Source organism: Semicossyphus pulcher, unplaced genomic scaffold (assembly GCF_022749685.1).
Source record: "Semicossyphus pulcher isolate SPU_LCO1_2020_fin unplaced genomic scaffold, fSemPul1.0.p SCAF_11, whole genome shotgun sequence".
NCBI lineage: Eukaryota > Metazoa > Chordata > Actinopteri > Labriformes > Labridae > Semicossyphus > Semicossyphus pulcher.
This window is the reverse complement of record NW_027211615.1, coordinates 24,294,703-24,307,647: the sequence shown is the minus strand read 5'-3', so window position 1 is coordinate 24,307,647 and position 12,945 is coordinate 24,294,703. Positions and strand designations below refer to the sequence as shown.

Sequence of the window (12,945 nt, the reverse complement as noted above, 5' to 3'; positions counted from 1 at the left end):
TTTGAAACGTCCGAACTATCCCTTTAAAGGCTTCCCCTCCCCCACATCTCCAGATTAGTCTAATAAACAACTCAGCTATATACTGGTCCGATGTTAATAGTTGGCGACATGTGGACAAAGAAATATTTGGTGATTAGGGCTTCAGGTAGCTGAATCAATGAGCTCATCGGCACAAGGGATTGTTTAATATATCACTGTGATTATAGCAAGACACGAGGACGCTTGAGTTCTAATTGTTTAAAGTAGTGACTGATATTTTGAGGAAAACGGTTCGTTCTTTAAATCATGTGTTTGTCTACTGATGGTGTGGTTTAAAGTGCCGTGCTTCTGTTCTCTCTCCCACAGAGGCTTGAGACCGAAATGAATGTTGGACACCAGCTCCTGCATCGTCTTCTCTGTCATGCAGTCGAGTCCATGGAAAAGGGAGAGGAAAGGTTAGTCATGGAAAACTCTCGGAGGATGCCAGTTTAACATTTCAAACCTTTCAAATGTGTAAACTTCAAGAGTCTAAAATACTGCATTCCTAATTTAAAGGATAACTTTAAAGGATTTTTCAACCTAGACCCTATTTTCCCATTTATTTGTGTGTAAGTGACAAGTGGAGACAACAATTATTGAAATCGATCCAGTATTCAGGGAGGGAGCACCAGCTGGCAGCCGCCAAATGAGATACAATGTAATTAAACCGGGCACCGGGCATACGCCAATATACAGCCACTAAAAGCGCTTGTTTTTGCTACTGACAGGCAAGCTACACTACTAGCAACTTGGCGTCCAAAAAATCCAAACTATCCCTTTAAGTCTGTTTTAAATCGCTCTGTATGCTCAATATTTGCTTTTATTCAGGGAAATTTTACAAAGAAAACATTAAAACAATGAAAAGGAATCGTGTCCTGGCACCAGCAGCCGCTCTACACCTGGAAATTATTGAAAAAACGAGAGGATCATCTTCTCCTCTGCCATTGTTGTTGACATAAATGATATCTGAAGTTCTGCCCCTTCTTGACTTTTTATTGGTCAATGAGGGAGAAGGGACATTGACAAGCACAGTCGTTCCTAAAGTTGAACTATTTTCAACTGAGAGCTCTGTGAGTGCAGCGACAAGAAAAAGCTGACTCCAAGTGCGTTTTTGCGCTGAGGACATTGACTTAACAACTTCAAACAGAAAATACACTCGCGGCCAAAACCTCCGCTAACAGAGCGCTACATAAACATCAGTGCAAAACTAACTTACATATTCATGGACGCTCACACGATAGAATGAGTCCGTCGGCGATCACTGATGTCTCCGTAGCAGGTCCAGTAAACTAGTCCGGGCATGTCTCCCTTACTGCCGTGTTTCAGGGGGGATGCTGCATTCAGGAGCGCTCAGAAACATGAGTGACCTTTTGAACAACACCTCTTGACACCCGACAAGTGTGAAAAAGGGTGCAAGATGTCTGCTTTATGGCAGTTTTTGACCACTACAATAAGAGTAGGCATGATATCAACTACAGGGGAGACTTGATGTTCTCTGCAATTACGTGGAAAAAACATGTGCCTAATATATCTGTATCAAAATCGGCAAAAAGGGTTGGAAAATATCGGCATATTGGATATCGGCAAAAATCCTATATCATGCGATAGGGTGGGATGTCGCACCTAAATACTTTTAACTATCAACAAATTCTTTGGTTCTTTGACGGAAACTGGCAGGAATCAAACTGGCACTAAAGTTTTAAATATATATATAAAAACATTCCGCTCTGTCTGGGTTCTTTGCGGAAGAGTAACTGTTGAAGTAATCACAGATCAGTTGTCTCCTGATAAAGTAATTAGACTTGAGCTTTTCCAGTTGCTCACATACGGTTGCGCACAGACAAACAGCAAACTTCGGCGTGTGCAGGTGTTTCCTGCTCTGGCACAGCTGGATGTCTCTTTCCCTGATACTTCCTTAAATCTTTTTTTTTTGCTCGCTCTTTGGAACGCTCGGAAAGCTCTTAAAAGAGTGAGGGAAAGTTTCTTTTCTTACCCCTGCTGGAGTTGCTACTTCAGGCTTTATGACGGTCTTAAAATCCTGCTGACTTTATGTTGATTTAGAAATTGCCTCTGACAGACCTTTTTGTAATTTATGGGTAGATTTTTTTTTCTTTCGTGAAAGAAAGAACATTATATAAACCTAATATGCCCGCTGAGATCACAAAATGTTTCCACTCATCCCACATTCTGTATTTAAATCATAATGTGGGATATTAACCCTGAATGAGTAGCTGAATACACTTTATTGGCCACTAAAAGTGCGCTAATAAAAGAGCACTTAGTCACCAGGTTGAGTTATTTTTTTTGGCCTACATGTTTGAAAGTAGATGTTAACATTTTCAGCTATTCAACTATTGTTTTCTCCTAATATAATTAAATGAAACCTCTTGTGATGTTCCTCACACAGACCTGAACTCATGGCGGAGGTGACCCGTACGAGGGAGAGCTGGTTCAGCACCGTGACTCTGGCTAACCAGCGCAGGACCTCCATAAAAGATCACGTGCGCCAGTCAAGAATTTACATTAGTGGCTTGAAGCTTTTGTGGAAGCTGTTGAAGGACGTCGACCCTTTGCTGCCCCCTGCTGGACCTACTCTATGCTCAGTCCATCATCTACGCAGCTGTGTGGATAATTACCAAGTCAGTATCTTTGGAAGTGTCTTCACAAATATCCACTTATTTTGTAGTCATTGAAGTAAAGTAAAATTGAATGTTTTAGTTGATTAAAAATGCGGAACAATAAACTGTCTCTTCTTTCCAAGTGTGTTGAAGAGGCTCTGGACCTGCACTCCGCGGTGTACACGCAGACGATGGAGGCTGGTGGTCATTTATGTGACACCATGACAGGGCTGGAGTGTCAGAGCCGACTGCAGTCAGAGCTGCAGGCGTTACAGGAGGCCTGGGAACGTACCGGCTCACTGCTGCAGAGGAGACGAGAGCTGGTCGACACGACAGATCAGGTAATAACTCAGACTACTGCATATTTATTATCTTAATTTTAAAATGTTTAATCTGTCACTAGATGTTTTTATATTTCACAATAAAATCCTTTTTTTAAATTTACATTTGACATACTGTATTCAAAATCTATAAAATCTAAATGTCACGTTTCGAGCTTTTCAAAATAAAATAAAAACAATGAAAACAAATAAATATCAAATAAAGTTTCTTTAAACACGATCAAGGAAACATTCATACAAACTTTTAAGCACAGCTAAGGGACAGTTTTGATTTTCCTAATATATCCATCGAGTCCACTTTTATTAGAAGTTCTTTTTTAATACTGGATGGAAAAAGTAACTCCTTTTCGCTGCAGATATAGTGATATATAATGAGTCAAGTCCTCAACAGGCAGCAGAATTCAGTGAAACTTGCAGATTTTATCTCGCAATTTGCAGCCTTTGAACTGGCAAAATCCAAAAGACGAGCATGTGTCACAGTATTAACAATGAAGTAGGAGGTGTCAGCTTTGCGTGACCCATATCCAGGAGCTGATCATCCCCCAACACACACACACACAGATACACACACGCACACAGGATCTGGTTTATTGCCCTGGCACAGACCTCCAGCCAAGAGGGATCAAAGAGAAGCTCAAATCTGTCCATGATCTGCAGCTAGAGACGGCTGCTTACCAGCATCTGTCCCTTTCATCCATGTGCAGAGCAGGGCATAAATATATGGTACATTAAAGCATGGACATACCGAGAGTCTAATTCCATACTATAACAATAAAGTCAAATTAACATCCACTTGTTTACAGCACAGACTGTATAAAAAGATGGACGACATGACAGCTCCCTTAAAGTGAAGCCAAACCCTCTCTATCGCCCCCTGCTGACTGGCTGCAGTATAGGTCATAAAGCCCGCCTCCTCCATGTTAACAGATGGGACATGAGTCAAACTATAAAATCAAAATACACGTCAAATACATTTTTCTCAAACATGGTTTCTGTCATTATAGTTAGTTCTTATCATGATGATTTACGTCCAAGTGTTCATTTTTCTGACAAGTTAATTTTTAATTAGTTATTTGATGCTGTAAAAAGGATGATTGACAGCTCTGTTGACAAATCAGGCTCCTGCAGCTGATCTGTTCCGGATTAGCAGAGTAGAGGAGGAACAGAGAGAGGAGACGTAACTAAAACAATCACTACGGTCATTGAAGTTTACATATCTGTGAACGTTAACCTCAGACCAACACAAGAAGCTGTTCTGCTGTTAAATACGCCGGCGTGCGGGATCTTTGCTGTTTTTTCGGTTAGTTAAGTGTGTGTTTTGGTTAGCAGAAGTGGCTACGGCAGCTCCACCCGCCGATCTCTGCTGCGCAGCTCTGGCCTCAAATGACATCACCATCACAAGATGGCAGCGCCCGTCACTGGGGCTGTTTTGGCATCAATTCCGTACAATGAGAGCAGATGGAGACGCATCGTCCATCTATATATACAGTCATTGGTTTACACACATACCGAAAATGTGTACTGTAACGTGGAAGCAAAGCATGCCACTGTTCTGAGTTTTTCCTGGCTTTAGTCAGGCTTAAATGTCGTTACACAATCTAATTGGTTACTCCATTGAATGACATGCTGTCAATAATGACAACAGTTACAGCCTCTGTATGTTTTTGGTGCCCGGGCCCAGAAAGGTCAGGGAAAGTTGTGTTAACCCTTTTCAGCTAAACAGGATCCACCCGGGGGAAGGGAAATCCCTCGGAGCATGTCAAAGATCACACATGGGGTCGCATTAATGCACAGAGTAGAGCTGACAGCAGGAGATCATCAGCTAACAGTAAATAAAATGAACAGGAAAGTGTTCTTGCTGCGGTTTTCCTCCTCTTAAAGCTGCTTTTTAAGCTTGTTGCCGTATTTCAGTGAGTAAAACGTTAAAGCAGACAGTTAGCCTGGGATCTTTAAACATGAATGATTTAGTTTCACAAAGAATTCTTTGAACCATCTGAAAGATTTATGATTCTGGGAATATTGCAGAGATTGCATTGCACAATTCTGCCTTTACATGGTTTTAAACACATTATTACAGCAAAGGCATCAAAGACAAAATCACTATATAAACTTTTCTAAGTATTTTCAAAGAAACAAATGACCACTGCCATGATTTATGTTGTCCCTTTTTCATTCCGTATAATTTAGTGATTTACTGATCGTAACGTGTCAGATGTTTGTCAGACTGACTCCTGATGTCTCCTTCCTGTGTTTTCTGATGTCATTCAGAAGTGGTCTCAGTGTCAGGACCAGATTACCAGCATCACGTCGGATCTGGATGACATGAAAACCAGGCTCCACCAGCCTGACAGACCACAGGACTCGGAGGAGGAGAAACACATTCAGGTAAGTACAAAACCACCACTCTACAGTAGTCCTGTTCCTAACCACTACATGCTCACGGCTGGAGGAAAAGCTTTTTCGGCCATCTTTAGATCAACTGGTGACATCTTGAACAACTTAAACTGGGCCCTTAAGAAGACATCAGAGAGGATCGATCTGTCCTTGAACAAAGATCGGTTGCTCTGGTGCTCTGTGCCAAACTGAAGCCGGGCAGTGGGAGATTTATTTATGAAGCACATTTCATACAGATTCAGTGGTACAGAGAAGTTACAAACAACACAAAGTTAAAACAATGCAACACACAGAAGACAATATTGTGGCATTGTGGGGTGGCTAGACGTAGCTTAATTTGATAGAACAGCTGAAGAGAGACAGGAAATGTGGGGAGGAGAGAACGGGGGATGACATGCACCAAATGATCACAGACCGAGAGTCGAACCTGCAATCAGTGCGTCGAGGACTGTAGCCTATGTATATGGTGTACCTCTTGTACCAACGGAGCGCCACTAGCAGTGCACTCCCCAGTGATCAAATACAAACTTAAGCACACAGTGCTGTCCTTGTATCGTAGCAGAGCACAGGGATTATCCGAAATAATGTGAGAAGTCTAATCTGTGTAATCAGTAAAGATTCTATTGTACTGGTTGTTACCAACCTCACCTGCTAATGAAAACGTAATTAGCCTACAGTTCCTTATTTCTCCATGCGAGCATGGTCGTAGACACTGAGGACTCTGAAGCTGTTGTCTGGATATTTTTATAGAAATGAAAAGAAACATAAGGTGTTTTTTTTCCAGCCTGATTCCTGCGTTTTCTATTTATTATCTTTTTTAAAATAAGACTTCTGGGCACCAGTGTAGCTCAGCTGTTAAATCAGCAGCCCATGTACAGAGGCTACAGTCCTCGATGCAGCGCCCCAGTTTCAACTCCCACCCTCGGCTCTTTGCTGATTGTCACCCCCACTCTCTCTTCCCTTGTTTCCGACACTATCCACTGTCCTCTCTCTCCAATAAAAGGCTTAAAAAAACGTATTTTAGGTCAATAAAACAGAGAAGAATAAAAGACCCTTAATATTTCTTCAATCCTAGTTACGTCCCTGTGACTTAAAAGCTGCTTCCAGTCATCCTGCAGGACAAGTTTTTGAAGATGCACATTAAGGATACATTTCCTGCAACAGCCTTAAAATGACTCAAATTAACTTTTAATTTTCATGCTTGATTTTGTAGAAAAGCGGCACGGTGGGTGGCTCACAGTGTTATTTGCGTAGCCTGATCAGACTTTTCATGGTTTTGGATTAAAATTTTAAATGAAAAATGAATAGAAAATAGTGTCATGCTTGTCACGCTGAAGATTATCGTACACTTAGTGTCATATGAAGGCATTGAGTTGCCTTCAAAGTCCCCTAAATCAGCAGCATGAATCTGAATTAAACCTAAAGTCAGCTGGTCTTAAAACTGGCCAAAGTTCCCCCCAGCTCTCAACTTTATCAGCGTCCGCCCCCCGTCCCACCAGAGCGCCTCTGAGTTTACCCCCCTTTCCCTTATTTAATACCCCCATGCTTTCACTCCCCTCCCCCTTTCTACCCCCCTCTACCCTCCCCCTGTCCTGTCCACAGCCCTTTAATCTGGACGGTCAGAGCGAGATAGAGGGAGAGAAGCGTGTTCATGCAGCTTGTACATGGCTGTCTGAAAGCGTGTTAAAGTGTCTGTGTGTGTTATGCAGGAGACCGAGCTCTCTCTGCAGCGTTTGGCCAGCGGATTGAGGGACTTAGCCACCATGAAGACGGACCTGTCCCAGTACGTCGCGGCCGGTGACTCGGCTCTGTTGGAGCAGCAGCTGGAGCAACTCCACGGTCAATGGGAAGAGCTGTGCATGAAGGTGAGACTCGAAGAAGCATGCGTAGTTATAGAGAGAGGTCGTAGAAGTTTCTTTGACGCAGAGAAAGTGAGAGATTGTAGAGGGTGCAGGTGCAGAGGAAGGATATTAGGGAGGAGTGTGGGGGAGAGAAGGAGGGAAAAGTTGCTCCCAGCGGTGACCAGCAGCACAAAGCCTCCGCACAACTGGGGCTGAACACACACACACACACAACACACAGGCACATACACACACTCATTTGTTTGAGAAAAGAGCCACCATGTGCAGCTTCATGGAGGGAAAACTACAACATCTTACCTTTTTGTAAACTTATCCTCCTACAGCTCAAATTAGTTTGTTTTTGTATCATTTTTACTACAAAATTGCCAAAACTTAAGGTTAAGTTCAGGTTGGATGCAAGTTTGCTTTTTAAATTGGAGTGTTTACTGCTTGTTTTAGCGTGCCATGAGACCTGAAAGCTTCTGAAGTTTATTCAAATGTATTAAAATAGTCACTTGACAGCTTTTCAGATTGTAATTAGCTCCTGACTCAGACTAACGGAAACTCTGGAGCTGGAGCAGGCTGTTAATTCTGTTACTTAATTAACGGTGAAAGTCGCTCCGCTGTACAGACAGGCTCAAATTCCTACAGTTAAGTCTTTTGGCCTGAACACAAATGCACTCTTGTTCTACAGAAAGCAGCGGTTATGGCATGCTCTGGACATTTCTGTCCGTTATTAGGGTTAAGGCATCATTTGCACTCATGCTAATTGGGGCCCCCGAGATGCTTCCACCTGCTCCTGTGTTGGCAGGAGCAGGTGGGATTCACAGATGCAACAACAGCAGTGTGTCTTTATAATAATCAGGTTTTATGTTGCTGTTTGGTTTAATGTATAAAGCAGTCTCTTTGTTATTTGTGTGTTACAGTAGCTGCTCGTCCTTACTACTTAATTTTCCCCATGTTTGTCTGAAAACAAACCTGAAACATGACGCATATAATTTCCTCGAAACAACTGGACGTCTTCAAGGAAAGAAGAGTCACTGAGTGCATAGAATAAAACATATAAAAGCCTACATGAAGCATCCTTATTTAAGCAGTTTGATGCAGTAAAGTAAATCTTAAGCAACCACCAAACTGATTTTTTTAATGACAAATTTCTTGCTGACTGGTTTTTGGGAGAAAAATCTTAAATTAGGTAATTTAAGAATGCAAAGACTTCTTTCACACAAGATTTTTAATCCCTCTTATTATTTCCTGACGTGGCCGGGGGGCAGTTTCCTCCGCATAGTTAACAGGTTGTAGGTGGGGGAAGCCACCGGAATGGGTCCGCTGAGCAGATGGCCTGGCTGGGCCAAAGGGATTCAAGGGACAGCCTCTATTGTTCCAGGGGAAGCACAAAGTCCTCACAGGGCGACAGCGGCTCACAATGCACCCTAAATTCTCCAGAGTCCAGAAAGACCCAGCAGCGTTAGTGCATTAAAACCAAAGCAGGGCTCATTTAAATCAAATAAATGCCACTGAAGAGTAAAATATAGCCGGTTCAAACGTGCCCCGGGGGCTCGCTAAGCCCTGTAACCTCCAAAAGATCATCAGCCCCCTCCTCATCAGCCGTGTAATGGGGTGTTTTCATGGCATTAAGCTGTCATTAGGAAAATGGACCTTGTTAATTTTATCAAACTGCCTCTGGGTATACCCCGGGGATTTCTCTCTATTCGGTTTATTGCTGAGTATGCTGGAGATTAGATGGCAATAGTGCATCAGTGTAATAAAGAAAATAGTTTTTATCATCTTCTGTAGCATGCAGGTTGTTGTATTGAACTGTAGTTTAATGCTACAACTTTTCTTCAGCACTGTAAACATGCTGTTTGTCTCTGTGCACTGAGCTTAAATCTACTAAATGTACGTTTGTGCAGCAGAATTAGGTCACAGTTGGGAGGATACATACCAGGAAGTGTTATAATAAATTAACCTGTTTTGTCCAGCACATGTTAAACAGTTTACACCTTGTTGTGTGTACTTGTTCCCAGTAAGTGTATCATAAATCTGGCAAAGAAAGAACCTACTTTTATGACTGAGACACATTTGTTTTGCTGGTATCAATGATGTCAGTTTCATGGTTGTTTAAAAAGCTATAAATCATGTTTATTGCTTGGTGTGGACAAAGCACCAATCCTTGGTTTGGTCTGGACAAACATGTTATTTGTTACCATAACTTCGTCTGATTGTGACCTCAAAAGTAGCCAGTGGAAATGTGATACCAAAGCTTACCTGATACCTGTGTGCTCTCCTGCAGAGCACCAATTCCCATGCAGAATGTATAACCTTTGGGTAGAGGATCGATAGATGGACTCTTACTTTTGTATTTTTAACTGTAACTTAAAGCCCCCCCTCCAGTGCAAATCAAGTGTTTAACCTTGTAAACATCTCCATGAGGTGTTCTTCATGTGCTACAAGACATATCAGGGACAACATGAGCACTCATCTCCATGGCTGGGCCTGTCTGCTTTTAAACTGCAGTGTACCAAGGACAGGCTGAACAACACGTTTTCAGATTGGCAGGTTTGAGACGTCACAAACCTAAGGAGCCAACCCCGTTAAGTGTAACCTATGGCAACCACTTTGGCGACGAGCGAGCCAGCTGTAACCGCCATCGTCATTTTTGCAAACTCACTACTGACTTCAAACGTTAATGTTACTACTACTAATTACTACATTTCAAGCTAAGTTTCAACAAGTTGCCACTAAACGATGGCAGAGACGTGTTTTGTTTTCATGACGGAGGGGGCGGTTGGAAATGTGCATGTCTTAAAACATGACTGGAGCTCGTCAGGTGTCCTGCTGGCAACATAACGGCTCTTATTTCTTCAAAGTGAAGTGTTTTAAAGGTGCTTGAAAATGCATACGGTGAATATCTGAGTGCTGGTTCCTCTTCTACTCTGACATTTATCTCACTGCTCTAAAATGTGCCAAAGTAGCTTAATGCTTTTATCCCTTTGACTCTTCCCAGGTATCCTTGCGTAGGCAGGAAATTGCAGACCGCCTGAACGCCTGGACCATCTTCAACGACAAGAACAAAGAGTTCTGCGATTGGCTGACGCAGATGGAGAACAAGGTGTGCCACAGCGGCGATCTCAGCATCGAGGAAATGGTGGAGAAACTGAAGAAGGTACGGAATCTAAGGATCTATCTTTTTTTGTCTCTGAGACGTTTACGAGATTGTTTTTGAGTATCGTTGTACAACTGTGCACACAAAACCACATCAGGGTGAACACTGGTTAGAGTGACAACTTTGGGGGTACATTTTGTGGATTAAACTGGACATCTTAAATATCCAAAAATGCACGTATGACTGCTGGATCAGAGCTCACCTTGCAGGTATTATTTCATTGGTATGCTCCTTTTTATGCAGGATACTACCTGCACATTATTCAACATAAATAACACATTCTGAAATCCCACAGTCGACCCATGATTCGTGGTCTGAACGCGACTCGTGTAGGTTAACATCCATACATGAGCAACATGGATTATGCTGCTTATAACAGATGGTGGCCTGGAATTTAATGGCTGCATGCCCTTTGTTCAAACACAACAGTTGTCCTTTCAGTGTATGAAAGCCTTTTGTACCTTCCTGTCTCATCGCGAAGCAAGCATGCTCGTTTTGTCAACAAGATAATAATTGGTTTGAACGGTGCAGGATCGTTGTTTTGGGCTGATGGATGGGATGAGAAAATTAGAGACACTTGATGGTCTCTTTTTAATTACTGGATCACACAAGTGGGCACTTCCTGGTCTTATCTGACGGCTGCAGGGCGTGAAAACAGGTGTTGGGCAAGTTAAATGAACGGGGCACTGAAAAGGAAGTATTTTGTTGACACTTCTTTATTGTTAAGCTCACTGAAATCTATATTCTTAGTGTTTTGTCGGTCACATTGTAACGGTTTGACAATGTGCTGGGGTGCCAGTTAGGTTGCAGCCTTATAATACTGATGTCAGGGTTTGTGAGTAAGTGTTTTTTTTAAGTCAACCGTAAAAAGCAGAGTTATTATCTTTTTTAAATTTCCATTAGTTTTTATTTTTATTTAGTCTTTCTGTTTGTTTTTTGATTTCAGTTTAGTTTTAGTTAGTTTTACAAGTTCATAAGTAGATTGATTTTATTTTTATTTTGAGAAGTTGACTCATTTTTATTTAGTTTTAGTTTTTCAGGTATTATGAGGAAAGCCTTGATTTATAGAAGCTGAAAAAAGTAGGATTAAAAAAATGCACAACGTCATATATGATTTACGAAACCAATGTTTATTTAATGTCCCATATTGTGCAAAGCCATTTTATTTTATTAAGCCAGTGTCTCTTGTCAAACTTAATAGGACAAAGCGGTTTCGCAACGAAGCCGATTTTACCTGTAATTCTATTCAGTTTAGTTTGACTTTGTGTTGTTGTAGTTCTTCTTTAGTTTTCTTTTTTTTTTTTTAATGTTGTTTTGTTTCAGTTAACGAAAACATTTTTTCACAGCTAGTTTTAGTCTTAGTCTTCGTCAACTAAAATAACCCAGGTACAAAGGTCGTAAAAATCAGAAAACATAATTAGAGCCCATGATGCTGTATTTATTGTAAGGCGTCCACAGACTGGTCATATGAGCACAAAACATGCATTTTGCTAATGCTATGCTTCATGATAATCTGGCATTGATATTTCTATATCAAAATTTAAAGGGCCAGTTCGGCGATTTTCAACCTCAGTCCTATCATGCTATTATGAGGAGCTAACGCCATTATGGTAGAAAAAAATGCAATTTGGCGTTGTGCCTTTGGAGGACACTATCTGCTTCTCCAATCAGCCTGGAAAACCTCCGCCCGACTACGTAAAACTTGTCATCTGGCGGAGGCCAAGGAGCTCACTAAACTACACTTCCTCAATCTAGGACGCCCGACGGTTTGAAATGTAGACTGCAGACCTGAACATTTGTTAGACGATCCACCGGTATATTCTCATCGTAGTTCAGATTCTGTACCGCCCTGAGCCGTTGCCTGCTGCTCAACGGTAGTATTTCTCTCCAGCATCTCTCACTGGGCCGTTCCTTTCAGAGGGAAGGGCGCAATGCACGCTGGGTGTTGTAGGCATGTAGACTGGGCGAAACCACGAGCTGTTTGTACAACTTTCTCCACAGCTATGGCGCCAATTTGAAATATTATGGCTTCTATCGATTACAGAGAACACCAGCTTTGACTGACAGAGGCTTTTTACAGGGGAGAGTTGCTCCTTTAACAGGGATTAAATCATATATTGTACATAACAATTCTTAAAAAACATCTTGAAACACAGTCTGCTCATGTCACGTTTCCACAGGACTGCATGGAGGAAATCAACCTGTTCAGTGAGAATAAAAGCCACCTTAAGCAGCTTGGCGAGCAGCTGCTGTTAGCCAGCGACGAGGCCAAGCAGTCACAGGTCCACGGCTCGCTGCAGGAGGTCAACCAGCGCTGGCACCACCTCTTCCACCACATCGAAGCCAGGTGAGAGCAGTCACAGCCGTCACAGAAGCGATTGAGTTACCCGCTTATCAATGAAACCCTTCAGAAAAGACCCAAAAGGGAAACAAACAGTGTTAAAAATGACTGGATTGTGTGTGGATTATAAATCAAAATGTGTGTATAGGTTATTGAGTCCAGCTGCACCTTATTGCATCCCATGATTAGCCTCGGCACAAGCACCTTTCACAGCAAAGCCACTCCA

The 12,945-nt window shown here is 42.1% G+C and overlaps 1 protein-coding gene across 1 annotated transcript in view; it reads left to right on the top strand.

Moving 5' to 3' along the window:
• Positions 1–12,945, top strand: part of syne2a (spectrin repeat containing, nuclear envelope 2a) — a 104,917-nt gene that overhangs the window by 73,640 nt on the left and 18,332 nt on the right. The window contains exons 88-94 of the mRNA XM_069685177.1: positions 346–434; positions 2,426–2,657; positions 2,780–2,977; positions 5,246–5,362; positions 7,081–7,236; positions 10,220–10,378; positions 12,559–12,725. Coding sequence (XP_069541278.1) covers positions 346–434; positions 2,426–2,657; positions 2,780–2,977; positions 5,246–5,362; positions 7,081–7,236; positions 10,220–10,378; positions 12,559–12,725 — 1,118 coding nt within the window. The remainder of the gene's footprint in view (positions 1–345; positions 435–2,425; positions 2,658–2,779; positions 2,978–5,245; positions 5,363–7,080; positions 7,237–10,219; positions 10,379–12,558; positions 12,726–12,945) is intronic.